The sequence below is a fragment of the Phaethon lepturus genome, unplaced genomic scaffold, assembly GCF_000687285.1.
Source record: "Phaethon lepturus isolate BGI_N335 unplaced genomic scaffold, ASM68728v1 scaffold5470, whole genome shotgun sequence".
Lineage (NCBI taxonomy): Eukaryota > Metazoa > Chordata > Aves > Phaethontiformes > Phaethontidae > Phaethon > Phaethon lepturus.
Genome location: NW_010511035.1, coordinates 1 through 22625, shown reverse-complemented (window position 1 = coordinate 22625; position 22625 = coordinate 1). Strand labels below are relative to the sequence as shown.

Sequence of the window (22625 nt, the reverse complement as noted above, 5' to 3'; positions counted from 1 at the left end):
CGGGTCAGCTCATCTTTTTCTCATCATCTTTCACCTTTGGTGTGTTGCCGCTGCTTTTACTCGGTGAGCGTGATTTATCATTGGCTTTGCCAGCTGTGCCCTCTTCCCCTCCAGAAACAGAATATCAGCTACGCTCTTTACTTGTAGATTAAATAAAAGTCCATTTAAGTACAACAATTAATCCCACTATTGGTTATTTTTATTTTTCCAGAGAGTCATGTCCCCTGTTTTATGTCTAATCAGCAGCAGGAGGTTCGAGACTGAACCTCCTAAGAGAAAATAGAAGTCACCATCTTTGCAAGGATCATTTATCTTAGATTAGTCTCTGCCATCCAGATTATTTTACCTGACAACTGGCCGTTTCATTTCACTACTGCAGAAGTGGACTTTAAATGACTGTAGCTCCCATATGTTTCCAAAGTAACCTTCATTTTGTGGGTCTTTCATTGAACACCACACATGGGGATGGTGCCCCAGACAGAAGGAGGAGAGTCAGAACCAAACCCGTCACTCATTTTTTTGGAAGTAACTACTATATAAAAATCTCTGTAGGAATCATTCCCTATAGAATTGAAGTAACTTGTCTTCCCTTCTTCTCTTAGGATGCCTATTTTTTTTCTCATTAGTACAGTCATTTCCCAGTATGTTCCTTTGGCCACCAGCATAGATCTTAATGTGGATCTCTGTTAATGTTACTTAAGCTGCTAGTAGCAAAGGTTGGAGTTTTAAAGTCATTTTCAAGATATGGCGTCTTTGATCTGAGTAAGACTTCAATTCAATTTCCAACTGGCATCTTATTGTAAATGTCAGCATGAAAGTTTGTTCTTTTTCTGCTAAAATTAGACTCACTTGAGCCAGTACCAGCTTCATTTCTAGGGTTCTTTGACATTGATTATACTTTGGCTTTTAATCATGGTCTGTGACCTTTTCTGAACAATCAAGATCAGTCACATTATAAGATGGCACATTCTCCGTTTTTATAACTCTATTACTCCTCAAACCTACTTTCTAATGGAAGTCTTTGTGAAGAATAAAGCCATCACTTAATGTGATTGTTTAGCCTGTGCATCCGACCCAAATACGGTTATACCGTTCATGGCTACCCAAATGGTTCTATACAAAGCAATAGCACTGATGCACAAAAACCTCATTACAGAGCAACAGCCAACGTAGTCTCATTGTGATAGGGACAGCAGCAAGAATTAGATGCTTTTCAAATAATAAAGTACCAGAATGAGGTTTTAGATAAGCCCATCATCATCCACAAATGGAGAGACAAGGTACTAGCGGGATGCTAGGTGAGGTGCTGTGTTGCACGGCATATGAAACTGTGAGGATTAGAAGAGAACAAAGTAGTTTATTCCTCTTATTCCTGATATTCTGTTTCTTGCAAGGTGACATCTGTGTTACAGATGTGTCCTTTTCCTGTTTGTCAGCTGAAGTGGAAGGGAATGATAGAGCTGATATTTGGAAAGAAATCTCTTCCCATTTTCTCCCTGAAATATATCCATCAACATTCCATCAACATTTCCTTGAAGGTTTTCTGGGAGGGGTTAGAGGTTTTTGTCTTGTTTTGATTTCAGCACAAAACATTCCATTAAGCCTAACATAAAAAAGAAGTCAGGAACAAGAGTCACACAGCTGCTGGAGGCAGAGAAGTGCAGGCAGCACTTCTCCTCTTCCGTGTAGCTCAGTGGTTAGCGCATTTGTTCACCGAAGGGAAGACTTGGGGTTTGTTCTTAGTTCTGCCTGTATGGGAGCGAACATACATCTCCTGCTTCACAAGTTGTACCCTGAATACCTATGTGGAACAAGTGGGTACGTACCAACGTGAGTTGGGAAGGAGGGAGCATTAGTAGTGTAAGCTGGTCCTACCGACATAGCTCCAGGTTGTGTAAATAATTACATATTCACTGGAACAGGCAGCCAAGAGTCCCAGCTTGGGTGAATGTCCTGAACATAAGGCTGGAGACTAATTTTCTCTCTTGCTCTCTGCCTCAATTAATAACCTTTGATGTAAACCTGGAATGAATCCAGCAGGCATGATTGAATCTCACCTAACTTCCAGCTTTTAGTTCAAATCACTTCCCTAGAGAAAGCCAAAAGGTAGCTTGGAAAACAGTCCCTTTCACACACATCATGCACATACAAATGAAAACTAAGTCTGCAGCATCTGTATTTTCAGGGAAAATGACTGTAGAAATAAATATAAAAGGTACCATTTAATATAGCAACAGATGGCATCCACATATTCCGATTGTGGAGCCACAGTTTAGATAATATTAATAGAATAGAACAGAAAAAGCAATATCTGCTTCTTGGCTTCTTACAGCACTCCTCTTTTTCCATTACAAATACACTAGTTCAATTCTAATTCAGTAAGTTTTAAGGATTGGGTTTTTTTTAATTTCTTGTCCTACTGTTTTGTTAGCACTTTACAACCACATAACGAAAAACTAAACAACATTAGAGTCTTTCGCTGCTGGATCTGACATGTTGGATTTTATTTAAGTTTATACATGAAATATGTCTAGTGGCTTTTAAATAGCTGCAGAAAAATATTCAGTGTAGGTTTCAGGAATCTGTATAGCACTTAATCAAGTTGTTTGTAAAATACAAAAACATAATATTATTGTTGTTTTTCCTTTTATTCTCAAGGAGATTTGGCTTTTGAATATTTATATAAACCTTGTGATCCTACTGAACATGCTGTCTTCGGGAAAGTAAAATGTATAGGACAGCTGAAATCTGTAATGTAATGGGGGTCTTTTGTAAACCTCTAGATTTAGTCTCTAATATAATCTGTTATTCATTCGAATGAGAAGATGGGCAATAAAATTACTGAATGAAACTAGAGTCAAATTAACATATCATGACCACCCTGCTCTCATTTTGTGAGATAAATACTTTAAAAAAAAAAGACAAAATATTACATAAACGTGATGATACTCATTTGTGTTTTGAAGGTCATGAAACTAAGGCCATGTTAAATAACAATGGTCCTCGTTACAAACGCAGCAAGATAGAGCGACGGATGAATATGGATATTTTCTTATGTGTGGGACTCCTGTTCGTGATGTGTCTTGTTGGAGCTGTAGGTATGAGACACTAACAAAAATCTTCTGTTTCATTGCTTTTTTCTACAAGGGAGTTAAAACTGATAGACCCGGGTGAGATCAGATCTAGAGCTGAATGCTTATGGGGTCTTTAGGCTCCTTGGTCTTTCCAATAGACAAGTTAAAATGGCAAATCTGAGCAATTCAGATGGAAGAAAATTCAGCCATGGCTATAAATATTTCAGCTAAGACCCTTCTCCACTGTGGTAAAATATGAGTAGAGCAAGCAAGTGAAAGCCACTGCGTTAATGCATTACAGGAGTCAGTACTTGCCAACTGAGATCTGCTTACTGAGTGGGTGTTCGTTCCTTGTTATAACAACAGAAGTAAAATCCTGTAGCTTTACCTTCATTTCAGCAACATCTTCCTCTAATATGTTCAGGAGTGATGTTAGCCAGAGCCACCCAATTTAAAGCCCATGAGCTGCATATGACTAATTCACCCTATTTACAGTCTCCACAGCTACCTTCCTTCTCAAAAGCCCCTTTACAGCAGGCTGTGGGGTGGATTAATTGTTTAGGTAGGAAGAGCCTGCATTTTTCTGGGGTCCTTGCAATTGAGCTCACTTGAATATAGTAACTGGGGTTAGCTGACTAGAGTTCACTAGACTGCTAGTAACGTGTGGACGTGGCATTTCGGGACATGGTTTAGTGGCCATGGTGGTGTTGGGTTGATGATTGGACTTGATGATCTTAAAGGTCTTTTCCAACCTTAATGATTCTGTGATTCTGTTAATCTCAAAAACATCATCTTCACTGCATGTAAGCACCTGTCTGTCTTCCAGCTCTGATTGCAATCTGTCCCAGGCAGGTCAGGATTAATAGGATCTCATAATCCTGAGGAAAGAGCCAAATTTTAAGCCTAACTGGTTTTTGAATGGGTTGCTGCTTTAAAGAGATAACAGAGGCTCCCAGGAGTGCTTTGTGTTCAAAGCTCCTTTTCCTTTTAATTGATTCCATCTCGGTGATAACTTGCTTAGTGCTGCTGCTCTGATTTAGTTTTGTAGGGACAAAGTCAAATAATGTGGCCCTGTCAGGTTTTCCTGAACCTGCCCTGGGGACATGGTGTGACACACCAGCCAGCCGTCAGTGTAATACCATTAGAAGTAAGGGCCATCCAAAAAGATGAACAATTGAACTGACTTAATTGCTTTTTTAATTTTGCTGCTGCATGTTGCAGTGGGCTTTTCTGGCACAGAAACGGGATTCCGGTTTGACAACTGAGCTCTTTGTGAGGGAGAGAGGCACTTTATTTTCATTGTTCCCTGGCTCCTGTCATGTAGATTTAAAGACTTGTCTTTGTCTGGTGTGTAGGGGCCCTGGAGTAATAAAGTCCTTTCATTTACAGTGGTCTCAGATGAAAAAATCAGCATTTAAAAAACAATTTATCTGCTCGGGTTAAAAAAAAATAATATTCATAGTCTAAGTGAAACGTGTAAAACAGTAACAAGTCCGTTAGCTTTGACCCATTCAAAATGTCCTGTAGCTCTGCCATGAATTTTTGCTTTGCAACCTTGCCTGAATGTAGGGATCTAGGAAGAAATTTCACTGGTGGGTTGGTTATCAGTGTTTTGCTTGCACACAGCGAAAAACTGGGGTGAGAAGTGGCTTGTAGAGCATAGCTGTCCTTGCCAGGTGTGATTGCGGGCTCTAGCAGCCGGGAAGTATTGCTGAAATAATTTGAATTCCTTTGGCAGCATTTTGGTAGGCAGATGCTGCAAAACAACTGCTTGCTTAATTGGTGCTAATAGTGGTTTTATCAGAGCTGGGTATGCGAAGTGGACTAATAGAGGGTTTTGGCAGGTAAAAGGCATCTGGAGCAATGATGCAGTAAGGGAAAGGGACTTGTTTGTCCTAGCTCTGTGTGAAGTTTCTGATGCTGCAAATTTAGTAACATCCTTGAGCAAAGTTTCTTTCCGTAAGGGCAGTGTGAAAGGTGGCAATGTGGTGGCGTGTTGGTAAGCCCTGAACCGGAGGCTTTGCTGCAGTTGTGCAACGGTATCTACCGGTATGCAAGACACAGGGGAAGAAGGAGTTTTGGGGTACGACTTAATCCAAGGGAATGTAAAAACGAGCTGCCCAGACTGAATTGTAGGGATCTTGTTAACTCTAACAAAGACAGATGGAAATCGATAATGGTCAGGAAGGGTAAGAAAGATTTCAGTTTGTCTATGCAAAGGTTATAAGGTTTCTTTCTGTTAGGAAGAGGGAGGCTTCAACACTGAGGATTTTTAAAGATAGGCAGTAGAGATGGAGTCCTCCAGCAACAAAACAGAGAGTGAGGAGAGCTCTGTGCAGAGCTAAGAGCCCTGGGGGACACCTGCCGAAGGAGAGGTGAATAAAAATATCCATGGCTGCTCATTTCTTACTAGCACATCAATTACATGCATGTGCTACAGAGCTCTGCATATACTTTGCATTCTCCGGTAGATTTACAGTATTGCTTGGGGACTGTTGCTTTGGAAATGTTCTTTCTTTTTAATTACCATAGCAGTCCCTATCTGAAAATTTCAGATACTTCGTCAATCACCTTACTGCTCAGTGTATTTTCAGTATTGTATATCATTCCTACAGGGCATGGCATTTGGACTGGAAACTCCTCGGAGCATCCGCCTTATGACATTCCAGATGAGAAGGGCAATTTTCTGTCTCCAGTGCTTGCTGGTTTCTACATGTTCTTGACAATGATAATCCTGTTGCAGGTAAAAGACAAAAACCTCCAAGGAAGAACCTGTTCAAAACTGAGTATAATCACTAATGAACAATTAATATCAACTAATAGCTGTGCAATACCTTATTAATCCTATTTGAAAATATTGCTCAAGTGTTTCAAATCATCCAAGTGTGAAATAATGTATCTTCTTTTTTTTTTCTAACTGCAGATTTTTCTTTCTTGTTGTCGAAACCCCACAAGGATATCGATAGGGAGGACATGTATTATATCTTTAAATAACTCCAGAATCTCTAGCATATGCAATAACGAGGATATTTACATCCAAATAGCAGCACTTTTTTTTTCTGACTATGGCCAGAATTCTAAAATAAGAATGCCACTTAATATCTCAGTGAAATACAAAATTGTCATTTTTCCTAATGGGGAAAAATAACTAGGTATGGTTCAGCCAGTTTAGGAGAGAAACTAAATTAGAAGTAGGATGCTCATATATTTGTGATTAAGCCTAATTGTGAAAGAACATTTTATGGGGAAAAAATCACATTTACTTTTCAGATTTCTTGATGTAACTGCCAAGATTTAAGTGGACAGAATTTCTTTAATATGAATGAAATGTGAAGATAAGTTTCAGAGTTGCTCAGAGGTTCCTTGGAGATTCCTTGGGGGGATTATTCTTCATTACTGAAACAGAATATTTGTGCATCTTAAGAATTCATTGTTATTTCAGGACAGGGAAGCTAGTGGGTGGGAAGTGTTGCCTGCAAAGTAATGGCCTGTGAAACTTCTTTACATTAAGAGTTAGTCTGTGCTAGTGTATCCTTTCAGAGTTTCAGGAGGGTAAGAGCAGCATGCACCTCAGCCCAGAAAATGTGCCTTGTGAGAGCATCCTCTGAAAGACCCATCTTTGCATTTGGTGTTCCAGGAATTTTGTCTTAAATATTTCACTTATTGTCCATGTTTATCCATTGCTGTTGTGTGCAGGATTTTTTTTCTCCCCTGAACCATTATTATTGAGTCCTACAATATGTCTCTAAGAAGAACTGTTTCTCTGAAAATTGTTGGTATACCTGTGCCAGGACATTGCTGACAGAAAGCAATAAGACTTTTCTCACCCCTCATTGAGAATTTTCTCTCTCTTTCAGGTTTTAATCCCTATTTCTCTTTATGTGTCCATTGAGTTAGTCAAGTTGGGCCAAGTCTTCTTCATTCACAACGACATTGACCTGTATGATGAAGAAGCAGATTTGCCCATACAGTGCCGTGCCCTAAATATTACTGAAGATCTTGGACAAATCCAGTACATCTTCTCAGACAAAACTGGGACACTAACAGAAAACAAAATGGTATTCCGACGTTGTACCATCAATGGAATTGAGTTTTCACACCAGGAAAATGGTGAGAGACACTTTTTCATACTTGCTTTTCTCTCTGAGCAACTAAATGTTGTTAATTTAAATATTAGTATTTAAGCCTACTGAGCCCTCTGACTGAATGTAGAGCTTTGTGGATTTGTCTCCACTTTGTGAGGGACTCCTGCTATGGAGATTCACAAAAGTAAAGGTGTTTTAAATGATTCAGAAGTCAGATGGGAAAGGTTTTCCCATTCCCTCTGCAGGCATCTCAGGTTTTGCCTTGTGTTCAATACCCACTTGAGAGTGCAAAGAGAACATTTTCGTTTTCATTTCTAAATGAATGCCAGCCAACCTTTTATAAGCTCACAAAGTGAGATTGGTTAGTAATTAAACTCAGTGGGTCCGAAAGTAATTACCATATCCTTCTGTGTGTTATGAAAGGTACATTTCCGTGAGTCGACCCTAGCTGCGGTCCGCCTCGGGAGTCATTTGGCATTCGGTGCTCTGAATCTGGGGTTTTGACTCGGGCCCGTTCTTGGTCTCTACTTTCTCTCTACATAGTAAGAAGGATATTACTAAGCTGGCAAGCAGCTGCCAAAAAGATGTTTGTGCTCTGTGACAGAAAACATTAGCAATTTGTGAAGTACCATATTTTACTTTCCTGTTTCAGTCAACTGCAAAATGCAGCTTAAAGAGATGAAGCATTAGCAGAAGTCCATAAAAGTGACTGATCGCTTTGAAACGCGTTTTTGTTTTCTTGCAGTAATAAACACGGGAGAGTGGGAGTTGCCAGAAACTGAAGTGGATACTGAAGTTTTTCTGGTGCTGAGTTTTGAGATGTTTTGGCTTTGAGTTAGTTTGTTTCAGTCTTTTTAGCCAACCAAGGAATTCCTGAGCAATGCAAAGAACAGAATAAAAAGTGAGGTTCCGTTTTCTCTTTTTACAGCCAGGCGCCTGGAAACCCACAAAGAATTGGATTTAGATGATGAGGACTCAGCAAAACTTCAACACTTCGCTCTTCCTCCCATGAATATTGAGAGACCAGACACGTATAAGCAGAGGACCGTGAGATCTTTAAGGAGGTGCCAGAGTGCTAGAGCTCATTTTCAGGGGCATACACGGAACAGGTCACTCGGCCGTCGTGACAGCAACCAGTCTCAAGTGGCATTCAGCAGTACCATTGTGAGTATGAGCAGACTGAGCTCATACATTTGAAGTTCTCCTTTCTGTTGCATTTTGTAACGGGGACCCAACAGGTGGACAGGAGAAATTGAAGCTCTGGTGGAGCCAAGGGAGGGAAGGGGGAGACGAAGTGTTGGGGTCCATGCTTAGAGCGTGCAGGCTACAGCTGGGGGGAGCTGGGTGCGCGTTTGGGAAGCTGGGTTCTTCTATCAAAGACTGCAGCAGAAGAGTGGTGGCACACGGGTGAGTTTTTGTGATGGTTGCTTGATCAGAGGAGGAGGCATGAATTTGGGGTCCAAGGATCGAGACCGCGGTTCGTAACAGCAGGAGGTACTTTGCACAGAGGTGAATGAGCTTTTTGTACTGTTCTGGTACACTAAAATGCCAGGGAAAGTGAGGTGGGGATTCTGGGCTAGGACTGTGCAAGAGGAGCTAGGGACGTGAGTCTGGGAACTGGCTTTGCAGAGACAGGACGTACAGCTCCTCCTGGGAGATGATGGTGGAGAAGAGGGTATGGGTTTGAAGTCTGAGTTTGAACGTAGCTCAGAAAGCCACAGACTAGTTCTGCTACGGGCACTGCAACATATCGTCTCTGTTAAACGGAATTCAGCCACCCCTGCGCTGTGCATGCAAAATGGCCAAGCGGCACTCTCCAAAGCAGTTCTTGGATTTTCTTAGCATGTCAAAAGGAAAAAAAATGGAAAATGAAAAAAAATGAAAAAAATGAAAAAAAAGGAAAAAAAAAATTTTTAAGGAAAAAAAAAAAAGCAGCACTTCTCACAAAGATAATACAAATTGAGCCAAAAGGGCATATCACAATAAGGCCTTAAAACCCTGCAAGATGTTGAACTCTGCAAGACGCTGAAGAGCCTTGTCCCACTTCAGTAGGTAGGTGGGCCTCTGACCCACCTCGAGTACTGACGTGGAAGTACCTGTCTTCACTGCAATTCTAGGAACATCTTAGACTCCGCTGAGTTTTAGATCAGATGCTTCCCAAAATCTAACACAACCTAATTCAAGCCAGACTATTCTTTTCTTCTTGAAAGTTTTTTAAAAGACATTTCAGAAAAGGCTTTTATGGACTCTAGGAGGACATCGAACACTTTCAGAATTAGAATTCCAATTAAAATTAAATGCCTGGAAAACACTTCAAAATCTTTTTCTTTTTTTAAACTAATCAATACAGAATTCTCAGAATTTTATTTTCTGCAGTTGTTGTTCTTGGCAAAGTAGTTTAAGTGCGTTATAAGATCCTACATACCTCATTCAGTTCCTCTGTCCTGTAGTAGATATCAGTCAGTACTCCTTCTGCTCTCGGAGTATGGGAATTTTGTCAGCTGTTATCCTAGCATTTTCCAGCCCAGTCCTCATGGGACGTTGAGAACCTCTCCATGGGTTCTTGAGAACCCATGGGTCATGACTTTTGAGAACCTCTTATGGGTCATGACTTCTGAAGTGTGATAAAGGAATTTCTTGCCAGTGTATTTCCCCAGTTATGTTTTTTACTGCCAGGCCTCTCTGTTTGCTTCTATGAACAAACTGACATGTTTGGGGTTTTTTTCCCCACTGTAAAAGCTGTATCTGAGGAACCTAGTATCAAACATCTCCTTTGTAGAGGAAGATTAAGCTACTGTCATGGAAATAACCAGTCTTAGCTGTTAATAGGTGTCACTCTCTCTGGGTAAATCATTTAACCTCTAAAATATGAAGATGTAGTAGAAACAGAGACACTTGGGTAATTTCCCAGAGGCTGTCCTGTATGTTGATATCCTTCAAACGATGCACAGTAGCATCTTTCCTTATCTGCCAAGCCAATTCCCTTTCAATAAAATGGGGATAGTAAAATTTTCTGTGTCTCTCTGGTTCCTGCCCTTTGGAACTTATAGTGCCTTGTCTGATGCATTTGTACTTTGCTACAAATCTGGAGCATCTGTGTACGCCAGTTACCCAGATAGTATCATGGGCCTCAATGTTTCTCAGTAGTCAAAGTTTCTTACAGAAAATCCATCTTTGAACTATGTGTGATTGAAGATTGTCGTGGTTTAACCCCAGCCGGCGCCTAAGCCCCACACAGCCACTCGCTGACTCTCCCCCAGTGGGACGGGGGAGAGAATCAGAAGAGTAAAAGTGAGAAAACTCGTGGGCTGAGATAAAGACAGTTTAACAGGGAAAGCAAAAGCTGCACACACAAGCAGAGCAAAACAAGGGATTCATTCACCACTTCCCACCGGCAGGCAGGTGTTCAGCCATCTCTAGGAAAGCCGGGCTGCATCACGCGTAACGGTGACTTGGGAAGACAAACACCATTATTCTGAATGTCTCCCCCCTGCTCCTTCCCCCAGCTTTATATGCTGAGCATGATGCCATATGGTACAGGATGTCCCTTTGGTTGCTTGGGGTCAGCTGTCCCAGCTGTGTCCCCTTCCAGCGTCTTGTGCTCACCCAGCCTCCTCGCTGGTGGGGTGGGGTGAGAAGCAGAAAAGGCCTTGACCCTGTGTAAGCACTGCTCAGCAATGACTAAAACAGTGGCAGTCAATGACTGTCAAACACAGTCTTCGCTATGAAATTGTGAGACTCGGCTTCTTCAGATCAACGAAATGCAAGAGGAAAAAAAAGCTGTTTTACATAATAAACAACATAAAGTCCAAAGGCCAATAGTTAGCATTGTACAATTTGTTGTTGTTGGCTTTTATCTTAATAAATGTCAAGTTTCCAAGGGTTGATGTGCCAGCCACGTGAAACTATTCATGAAAACCGGTAGCCTCAGGTAATAATAAAATTGAAGAACTTTGCACTGCTGAGAAGACACAGTGGTTTTTGGGTAAGGGTTAGCACAGCATCTGCTATGAGCACCTGCATGTCAGAACTGTTGCCAAGAAAAGCATTTTAAAGCAAAAGGGACATAAACATAACAGTATCCCACAAAATGTAAAGAGTTCAGTTGGAAAGTAACTGTGTCAAACAAAAGATAATAATTTACAAATGTCAAATTTATGTGTGAATAGTTTCTAAAGGAAAATTATCTATGCAGTGATCACAAAATTTACTTACTCTCAACCAGCCTTACATGAATCAGTGGTAAGCAGGTTGCATATGGTATTTTAAGTGCATTTGTACAGCGGTAGTTGATTGTGCCTGCAAATCAGCATGTTTGAACTTTGTCTCAGTATTCTGAGCAGTTCTGCAATTAGGAAGCTCTGCAGCTACAGGACGTATTTCAGCCTGCCTGTTTGTGAGAGTGTTCTCTGCTTGACAAGTTTTGATGTTTTGCTGAAATACGAGAAGCTCTTCTCAATTAACATGTTCATCTCAGTGCATCTCTGAGATAGAGATGAGGATGATGGGTTTTTCATGGCACTTGATAAAGTTAATTAAACTGGAGCCCACAGATCCTAGAAGAATAATTAAATAGCATTGTTTGTCTTTTCTGGAGTAAAAGTATCATGTAGAGCCTAACTCCTAGGGCTTACCCTTTGGCTTTGCCCCTTCTAATATTTTTGCCATAGTCTTCATGATTCGTGGCAGTTTGTGAAGCCTCCATACATACAATTCATGCAGTTCATCAGAAATGATGAATCTTATGTCCAGTTAACAGCTTCCAAAAATTCAGTGTCAAAGTCTATTCACTGGGAAAGAGCTTGACCAGGTCTTGGACAATGGAAAAGCAAATTCCTAGCTTATTGTCAACAATCGTCTCTTGCTACACTTACTAAACATAAAAATACAGAGATAGAGATCTACCTATTAACAGTTACACTTGAAAAAGTTGAGACTGAGATGAACAGATCTGTTTGAACACAAATTCAAGCTATTCCAAAAACTTACAGTTGAAAATTGCTGCCAAGTCTGCAGTGTTTATATTGATACCATAAAAATGTGCAATGTCTGTGTATGTCTTAGGCTTTATGTGGAATGGAAAGGAAGGAAGAACAGTGTAGTCTTTACTTCAGAAATCTCCCAGGATAAATATAGTGACTGATTTATTCATTTCGTAAACATTTATGAGAAATCTGGAGTGAGACAGACACCGCAGAAGCACAGAATGGTTGAGGTAGGAAGGGACCTCTGGAGGTCATCTGGTCCAACCGCACTGCTCACCTACAGCCAGTTACCCAGGTCCATGCCCAGACATTTTTATATCTCTAAGGATGGTGTCTCCACAAGCTCTCTGGGCAACCTGTGCCGGTGACAGTGTTCTGTCACCCTCACAGTTAAAAAGTGTTTTCTGATGTTCAGGTGGAACCTCCTGTGTTTCAGTTTGTTCCCATTGCCTCTTGTCCTGTCACTGTCGACCACTGGAAGTGCCTGACTCCATCCTTTTTGCACCTCCATTCAGGTGTTTATATACATTAATAAGATCCTCCCTCAGCCTTCTCATCCCTGAACAGTTGTGGTGCTCTCAACTGCTCCCCATATAAGAGACGCTCCAGTCCCTTAATCATATCTGTGGCCCTTCGTTGGGCTCTCTCCAGTATGTCTATGTCTCTCTTGTACCAGAGAACGGAGAACTGGACACAGTATTCCAAGTGTGGTCTCGCCGGTGCTTAGTAGAGGGGTAGGATCACTTCAGTGGACCTGCTCGCAACACTTTGTCTAAAACAGCCCAGGATATCATTAGCCATCTTTGCTGCAAGGGCACGCTGCTGGCTCATGTTCAACTCTGCCCAGAAGGACCCCCAGATGGTGACCAAGCTGCTTGCAAGCATATATTGCAAGCATATATTGTTGCCTGGGGTTGTTGCTCCCCAGGTGCAGCACTTTGTACTTCTCTTTGTTGACTCCTCTACAATTCTCAGGAACTTCATGATGTTCCTGTCAGCCCATTTCTCCAGCCTGTTGAGGTTCCTCTGGATGGCAGCAAAACCCTCTGGTGCATCAGCCGCTTCTCCCATGTTAAACAGGACTGGACCCAGTATTGATCCCTGGGGTACACCACTAGTCCCTGTCTTCCAACTATACTTTGCACGGCTGATCACCACCCTCTGGGACCGGCCATTCAGCCAGTTTTCCGTTCACCTCACTGCCTGCTTATCCAGCCCATACATCAACAGCTTGTCTAGGATGATCTTACAGGGGACAGTGTCAAAGGCCTTACTGAAGTCCAGGTAGAAAATATCCACTGCTCATGGACATGTCCATATCTAAAGTATCTAACGCAATTGGAAAAAGAACTGACTTACCTGTTCTTTCACACCTTGTGTGAAAACAGAAACTGATTTTCATCCTGCCTGTCAATACCTCTGGAGCCTTCAGCCCAACAGAGGATACCATCTCATTTTAGAACCTAGAAGGTAGCATTGGCCAACTTACTCATTTCTTTGGGTACCTCAAAAGGAGATAATGCTGGTATACTTTATTCATTTGGTTCCTTGTGGCTGCTGCAACTTCTCAGAGGGGAAAAATAAAATAATGTATTATAAAACAACAGAGCTATGGTTGACAGAAGGACTTAAGGGAACTTTAAAACAATAGGGAAAAAATAAAACGATAAGCAAATTTGGAACAAGGTAGAGCATTAACACTTACTTTGTCTACCTTTAGGTGTTCTTATGAATTAAGGTCGTGACAGCACTTTTCCTCCTAGATTTAATAATTCAAATAAATAGTGCCTTGCTATTAGAAGCATTTCATGAAGATTTCATTTGTACTATTGTCATCAGGTTTTAGTGCCATCAAGTAGAAAAAATGCTATCGAATTAATGAGGAAATCTTAAAAACTGAATGGCACTAGCCATTTTGTAACATCAGCATTTTCACTAACAAAATTTTTAAAATTGAAAAGGTGGTACCTTTAACTGATCATCATCATTAGTGCTGGTTTATTTCATTTTCTTTTTTTTTTTTAGTTTGGTTTTTTGTATGTTCAGACTGGTCAATGAACAGACTTCTTTGTCCAAATTTTTATCTCCTGAAGTTCCATAAGGCTGGAAATTCAGGTCATCCCTGTTTTCACCAAATGTGAAAAAGAAGAACTTTTCTGATAAATATTGATTTTTGCATTATTTTAGTTTTAAAACCTGTCTCTGAGGCCATAACTGACCTGACAGTTTTCTGTTTTTCCAGAGGAAAATTTTGAGTTCAGAAAGTTTCTGCTAAAGTGGAATACCTACTAGTGCATTGTCATTTTTGGCATGAACTAGAGGCAGATATTGAGGATATAGATGCAAAGGAAATTGAGTAGGATGATGATGGGTAGGAGAGACTGAGATCCACGTGGTTCATGAGGTTCATTCTAATTGTTGCAGTGCATGAGGAAATTATATGAATAGCTGGGCAGTCAGTCAATGAGTTTCTAACCATTCACGTTTTGAACTTAATATAATTCCCAACATAACTGTTTTGAGGGTTGTGTCTGCACATGTGTTCTTCACCGGAATTGTCCAGTTAAGCTCTCTGGGATAGCAAGCACAGCAAAGGCCACAGGTACACAGCTGCCCACAGTAACTGTCTGCCGCAGTACAATATTGTGAAAGGGTTTCTAAAGGATGACAGCTTTAACTTTTGAGCCTCTGAGTCCTTTCAAGAGACCTGACAAGATAACTAAAAAATCCAGCTTATCCTGAATGTGTATCAGTTTACTAGAGAAAGGACCGTATCTGTCACGGTTGACACACCTGAGGGACGGGATGCCATCCAGAGGGACCTCGACAAGCTCGAGGAACGGGCCCGTGTGACCCTCGTGAGGTTCAACAAGGCCAAGGGCAGGGTCCTGCACCTGGGTCGGGGCAACCCCCGGTATCAGCACAGGCTGGGGGTTGTGAAGGGATGGAGAGCAGCCGTGCCAAGAAGGCCTGGGGGGTCCTGGTGGGTGAAAGCTGGACAGGAGCCGGCAATGTGCGCCCCCAGCCCAGGCGGCCAGCCATGTCCTGGGCTGCATGCAAAGCCGCGTGGCCAGCAGGGCGAGGGAGGGGGTTCTGCCCCTCTACTCTGCTCTGGGGAGACCCCCCGCAGTGCTGCATCCAGCTCCGGAGCCCTCGGCACAGGAGAGACATGGACCTGTTGGAGCGGGGCCAGAGGAGGCCCCAGCAATGCTCCGAGGGCTGGAACAGCTCTGCTGGGAGGACAGGCTGGGAGAGCTGGGGGGGCTCAGCCTGGAGCAGAGAAGGCTCCGGGGAGACCTTCCTGCAGCCTGACAGGGCTTAAAGGGGGCCTGTAAGAAAGGTGGGGACAGACTTTTTGGCAGGGCCTGTAGCAATAGGACAAGGGGTAATGGTTGTAAACTAATAGAGGGAAGATTTAGACTAGATAGAAGGAACAAGTTTTTTACAATGAGGGTGGTGAAACACTGTCCCAGGTTGCCCAGAGAGGTGGTAGATGCCCCATCCCTGGAAATATTCAAGGTCGGGTTGGACGGGGCCCTGAGCAACCTGATAGAGTTGCAGATGTCCCTGCTCACTGCAGGGGGGTTGGACTAGATGGCCTTTGAAGGTACCTTCCAACCCAAACCACTCTATGATTCTATACTTCAAACATTTCCCCATTTTGTGAAACAAAAAAGCATGAAAACACTGAGCCAGAGGAACCAGAGCCTCCTGCAGCAGAGAAAGTGCAGAATCTTGTTCCAATTTTGGATTTCAGTTGAGCTCTGTGCTGCAAAATGAGCAGTAGATTTATTTGCAATTATTAGGATGATTTAAGAACTGCTATTCACTTTAGCAAGCAGGAGTTACAATACAACATATTCAGCTCAGCATAACACGGCCACGACGGTGGTTGGTTGACTTCTGTTGCATATTTAGGGAACTTAGGAAAACTGTGCCAGATTGAAGGAGGAGAGGGTAATAGCTGAGGTGAACTAGAAAGCAGATAAATAACTTTGGCAGTTCCTTAAAGAAGGCATCCAAAAGTGTTGGCTCACAGGAAGGTGTCTTTTAAATTTGGAAGCTCTTGTTAAATATGTCCCAGAATTAAATCCAAACCATGGATATATGTTGCTAACATGAAATTTCCATTAAAAGTAATACGCCCATAGCCCTACATCAGATTAAATTGTGGGTAACCAACATTGATAAGTAGTTTGGCTTGCAAATTTAGGTTTGGTTAGAAACAGTGTGGTAGTAAAATTACAGCAATGTTTCTGGAGCAAGTGAAGTATGTATGTATGTATGTATGTATGTATTTATTTGTTGTAAAAACTGAGGAAGAACAGTTTGAGACAGCTCTTTCTGGATGCAAAGCAAAATGACTCTAGAAACAAAAAGTGATACTGCTGTAACAAAACCATAAGCACAAAATATTCTTTGTTGAAATAACAGCCAGCTCCCACACTGAAATGGGACATCCCAAATCCACTTCCATCTGGAATGACATTTAATTCAGTAGTCAGCAGTTTCAAAGTTAGGGGATACAGTATAGATTACTCTTGATTTCTAGTAGTTCTCAAAAGAAATAAAATTCTGAAATTATCTTCTATTTCAAGATGCATTTCCTTCTAATTATCTAGTTATGCAACTTTTAGAAATGTATCTTTTTTTCCCTAGATGTTAAGTACAAAAGGCATTTACCTTACATAATTCTAGGTGTAAATTCAGTAAGAGGCAAGAAGAAGCTACCGAGTTTATAGTTTTTCCTGGAGGACAGGGTTAAATGGGAATAATCCTCATTAAGTAATTTCTCTTCCAGGAAAAGGATGTGACTCCCGATAGTAGGCTGCTAAGGCAAGTGAGAGATGCTGCACTTCAGACTGAAAATCTTTCTCCTTTTACACATATGAAGACTTCCACATCCCTTACTGACTTTTTTCTTGCCCTTGCCATCTGCAATACAGTCCTGGTCTCTACTGCTACTGAGCCAAGACAAAGGGTAATCTAACTTTAAGTATATGAGGAAAATTGATTATGCTTCCGTTTAACAGCATAGAGCAGTGTTCAGTGAAACCTGAAACAATGAAAAATAGTTTTTTGGGAGTTATCCTCTAGCTCTTTTGCCTTTTGTGTAATAGCTACTGTTTCCCTGCTTGTGTATATCCCTTCCTAACATGGCTTTTTATGTTTGATGAATAGCTATGGCTACCACAGTAGCTGCAATTTTTCTTTTAGATTTTATATTATATATACTGTAAGAAGTATGTTGAATACACTGGGTTTTCTCTCATCTCCCAGGCCATTGACAGAACTAAGAGAGGCTTGATTCCATCTCTGCTTCAAAGGTAGAGATACAAATCACCATCAAATTTGGATGCCAACTCACCTATGACTCCTTTACTGAATTCACCCACCACACTTAAATAGGAAAAAAAAAAAAAGTTGCTTTTTTAATTATCGTAATTTAGATACAGAAAAATATATTGAGGTTTTGAAAAGTATCTTGTAGTTCACGTTTATTTTTAACCATAGGTTTTCTCATATTCCTAGGTCACAGTCCCACCACCAATAAAACCTTCAGGAATCACCCTGGAGAAGATTCATCAGATATTTCAGCGGCTAAAATTAGCAAGCCTTAGTCAGTCTTTTTCATCATCTCAGTCTAGTACAGACCTAGGCGCGAGCTTCAATGCCAGCAACACCGAGGAGCATTTTGCTGCGTTGGATTGCAGCGACAGTGACAACAACTGCTGTGCCAGTGGTAGAGGTGACGAGCTCCAGGGCAAGGGCAGCACAGGTATTGGTGGTGCTTCCTTGGATGAGGTTTTTAAATCCATGACTAACAGTTCTCTGCCAACAGACTTTTGTTATGAGGCTGAGAGCCCAGATGAGGCAGCACTGGTCTATGCTGCCCAGGCATATAGTTTCACTTTAGTGTCCCGAACTCCTGAACAGGTGACCGTACAGTTGCCACAAGGCACACTCCTGACTTTTGATATTCTCTACACTTTGGGATTTGACTCAGTAAGGAAAAGGATGTCTGTAGTGGTGAGGCACCCTCTAACCAAGGAGATTGTTGTCTACACAAAAGGAGCTGACTCTGTTATAATGGACTTGCTGGAAGACTCCGCCAAAGGTAATTAGCCAATGAGCTACTTCTGTTGTGTCTCCTATAGAGAAGCACAAGGAGTTTGCAGTACTCTACTCTGCATGAAATATTATACCTAGGCATTAGAAATATAAAAAAAGAATAAGCTTTGTCTAGTGTTATCCTTGCAGATCAGAACCGAGGTATTTATTTAACCTGAGTAGTGCTTAGAATATGGAATGGGCTAATTAAAAATCACTGATAGCGCTAACCCATGTGGATTGTGTACTCTGCAATAATACTGTCATAAGGGCCTGACCATTGTATTTCAGCTCGTTAGCAAAAGTGCTATAATGTTAACAAACAAACAAAAATCCCGAGTAATGTTATCTTAAAGCAAACGAGGATCTTTAGCAAGCTTTCGGCTTACGCACAGCCATCATTTTTGAGCTTTTGAAGGTATTGCTATTATACTGGAATCCAGTTTTCTGTAATGCCCACTCTTTTTAAATCTTAGGCCATTAGGTCTGAAATGATCTGTGCTTCAAATGCAGAGTCTTTTCCTTGTATTTCACAGCTGACATTAGTGCAGAGAAGAGGATGAAAAGGATAAAACAAAAAACACAGAAGCATCTGGACTACTATGCCCGTGATGGCCTACGAACTCTGTGCATAGCTAAGAAGGTAGGAGGCCATTAGCCTAATATTGTTTGCAGCTTTGCTCTGTACATGTCAATAGATTTATTAGAAAAAAGTAATGGTTATAATTCTTTCTGCTGCAGGGAACAAACCAGATACAGCCCATCTTTTTGTCCCTCCATTTGATTACTCTGCAGTCTTTTTTCCCTCTTTTTCCTCAGGGTGAGCAGATGATGGATTTTTGGTCAGCCTCAAAGCATTAATTTCTGTGTCTTTTATGGTAACTCTAGCTGACCTTCTCTACAGTGATTCCAAGCAAGAAATAAAAACTCTGCAGAGGAGCCAACCATCTTCTGTTTTGCTTGGCATTCAGCTTTCAAAAATCTTGCCCTCAGCCTGGGTTAGTACATCTTAGCCTGATACTTTAATACAGAAGTTGTCTATGTGCAACAAATAGGTCATATTCAAGCTCTGGAGAAATGTAGAGCAACTGTCAGAAACTGTGTTTTCCAGTTCAGAGTCCCAACTAAGGGCTGTGTGATCAAGAGTTTCTCTAGGTCATGTTTTTAAGTCTCAGCTGTAGGCCATTTATACAAAGAGGAAGGCAGGTCTATTTTTCTCACTACTACTGTTCTTGCTGTCTTCTCTTGGAAAAGTTCGTGTTATTTTAAAGATGACACACTACTGGATGGGAGTTAAGTCTCTGTGATCCGGAATGCTGCCATTCTTCTCTTATTTAAATTTAAAATGACCTCTGTTTAAATTGTGTTATGCAGGTCTTGAATGAAGATGACTTTCAAAAATGGGCCAATTTTCGTCGGGAGGCAGAAGCTGCAATTGACAACAGAGATGAGCTGTTAATGGAGACAGCGCAGCATCTGGAGACCAAACTCACCTTGCTGGGTAGCTAAAAATAAAGAATCGTCATTGCATGAAGTATCACTTGCTCTCCTGTGATATTCTTGGCAATCAGACAGACAACAGCTTATACTAATTTATATCAAAAAGTCTTCCTCTGAGGTTTGGAAATCTCAGGGCTAGGATATACAGTCCATTGACAGGGTCTAAACAAGTTCTCATGCATCCTGAGCCGTAGTAACTTCAAAAAAGTGTACTGAAACTATCATGTGCCAGGAGCAAAGAACAGGTACATCAGCTGTTGCTGTGACTCAACTGACACAGTAGATAATGAAATCCCCAAAATTCAATCATGTGTCTGTATCTTTAGATAAACCTATAAAATACTGTACATTAACTTCACTTTTGAGCACAAATTCCAAGGGAATTTTGGTAATTATACTGCATTGTAAAGTACAGTAACCTAAGCACATAGGCATTTTTTTTTTTTCCTGCTGTTGTTGTATTGTCATGTTTGCTTTCTGCACTTTCTAAAAGGATGTTTCATGTTAAAACTTACATTCATTGGCACTTGTACATCATCCATCACCGTTGTATCTAACAACACTATTCTGTTACATTATAGAGCGCTTCAGTGCTTTTCTATTTTGTTTCCAAACATTTTGTTCTTTAGGACTTTGATTTTCAGAGTTGTCTCAGTCTCATCTTTCTGTACATACAATCTGTGCCCATACTTCATTATCCTGAACTTCTGTGATTTCAAGCTATTAGCATTATGACTTCTCATAATCTCTACAGTGATTTAAAAAATTAGAGTCATAGCAGTAAATGCCATAAGCAGAACGACAAAAAAGGTAATGTAGATTTTGTCAGTATCTGTTACCTTTGCCAACACTAAGGCTCCATGTGTTTTCATACTTTATTTCACAAAAAGTGTTCTTTTAGCTTAAATCAATATCTATCTTTCATATATCAGTTAGAGCATCTTCAAACTGACCTCTAGTGGAAGAGACAAGAAAAGAAGTATTGTAACCTTCAGATGGTGGTTTACCATCAGGATAAGTGTTGGCATCAGCTTCTAAGTTTGTGCCTTTTTAAAAAAAAAGCTTACTGTACCATTTCTTTTCCCTTTGACAGGCAAAGCATCTGACTTGACAATTGGGATAGCATTCATTTAAATAGTCAAAATTGATCTTTTCTAGTTGCCTTGGTGGGACTTAATGCAGTATTTTAAAAATGCGTACGGTGTAATTCCTCTGCCAGCACATTGTCATTTTGGAGTATTAAAAAGAAATAAAATGCATTGTTCTAGCAATGAGTAAAATGAAGAGCCTGAACTTGATTGCTGACATGTTCAGATATTAATCCAAATGCAGCTCGTGTGTCTTTGTGTTTACTTCCCGGACAATACGTTGGCTCAGCTCTTGATAAGCTCAGGATCACAACTAGAAGTCAAAGACCTTTTCTTAAAAAAGAAAATAGCAACATGATTTCCAGATGAAAGACAACTAGTTCATTTCTTCTTTGCCTGTTTGCCCAGGAGCAACAGGGATTGAAGATCGGCTGCAAGATGGAGTGCCTGACACTATTGTGGCTCTTCGAGAAGCTGGGATACAAATCTGGGTGTTGACAGGAGACAAACAGGAAACAGCAGTTAACATTGCATATTCCTGTAAGCTCCTGAACCAAAGAGACACCGTCTTCACCATTAACACCGAAAATAAGGTGAGTACAGACACACAGAATTTGCTATCTTTCCATTTCTTTGTGCTTTGCAGCTTGGCACTGTTTTGCTTTAGGCTTCATTCAACACAAAACAGCCAACCAAAAACCCACATAGCAGCATTAGGCCAGCAACTCTTTAGACCACATGTAACAGGACGAATTGAAACACAAGACAGTCATGTAGAGTTTTATTCAATTAAAACACAATTATTTTTCCAAATGAAAATATTCTTTAAAAAAATTACCTGAATAATGAGCTTTAGAAAGAGGGTAATATGCAGTTTAAGTCCCTGATTCCTTAATAATATTGGTATCTGGCTTTTCACCTTGCAATGGAAATTTCAGTCACAATGATATTTTAACCCTAGATGATATCTGTAGTAAGACATTCGGAAAGTACTGTATGAATCAGTCTGGAAAAAGTATGCAGGTGTAGATTGGATTTAATTCAGTACTTTCTAGTCGCACGTTCCCTAATAGGATTAGGCTTAATCAGAAATTTATTAGTGAACAATTTAATTACACATCTTTTTGTGTAAGCAGCATTTCACCTTCTTGGAAACCTAAAGGTAGTTCTTGTGGGTTGGTTAAAAACACAGTCGCTTTCTTGATATTCCATGGTGGTGCACATAGTTGTTGATGTGCACAGATATTCCCTGAATTTCTAGGGGTAATAAGAAGGTCAGGCGGTAGGCAAGGCAAACATACTCCAAAATGAGGATAATCACTTCAAGGGCACGTCTGTCAGTCCTGTGACTCACTAAAATACAGTGAAGAATCTGTGGTGCAATCTATGGCTATTCCTGAAACTGAAGAGAAAAGGGAAAATAGAGTCCTAGCTGTCGAAGACGGTAAATGCCATTAAGGATGGTGAAAGTAAAAGGCTTTAGAAGAGCAACCTTGGCTTTTGCAGATTGTGAAGCAACCAGGTCGTGAAGCACCGGGAAAATCATGCCTTGCTTTCAGAAGCAGAGTGGCCGCGGCTGCGCACAGCCTCGCACCTCATCCCCGGGCGTCCTGGCGGCACAGGCGGCTTTGGGGGGGGACTTAGCGGGGAGCGGGTTCAGGCATTAGTGGTTAATCCAGACCCATTTTCTAAGGAGAGCTCAGCCCTGATCATTTCTGAAGCCCAAAAGCGGGGTCCAAAGTGCCAGCTGTGATCCCCTTTTTTATTTTCTTGCCAGCGGCC

General features: G+C 41.1%; 1 protein-coding gene across 1 annotated transcript in view; it reads left to right on the top strand.

The window, feature by feature from the left end:
- Window positions 1-22596, top strand: part of ATP10B (ATPase, class V, type 10B) — a 43897-nt gene extending 21301 nt beyond the window's left edge. Inside the window, exons 6-15 of the mRNA XM_010282479.1 lie at window positions 2967-3098; window positions 5690-5817; window positions 6932-7184; window positions 8088-8323; window positions 16946-17125; window positions 17677-18262; window positions 18792-18898; window positions 19630-19756; window positions 21252-21436; window positions 22537-22596. Of these exons, the coding sequence (XP_010280781.1) occupies window positions 2967-3098; window positions 5690-5817; window positions 6932-7184; window positions 8088-8323; window positions 16946-17125; window positions 17677-18262; window positions 18792-18898; window positions 19630-19756; window positions 21252-21436; window positions 22537-22596 (1994 nt within the window). The remainder of the gene's footprint in view (window positions 1-2966; window positions 3099-5689; window positions 5818-6931; window positions 7185-8087; window positions 8324-16945; window positions 17126-17676; window positions 18263-18791; window positions 18899-19629; window positions 19757-21251; window positions 21437-22536) is intronic.
- The last annotated feature ends 29 nt before the right edge of the window (window positions 22597-22625 follow it).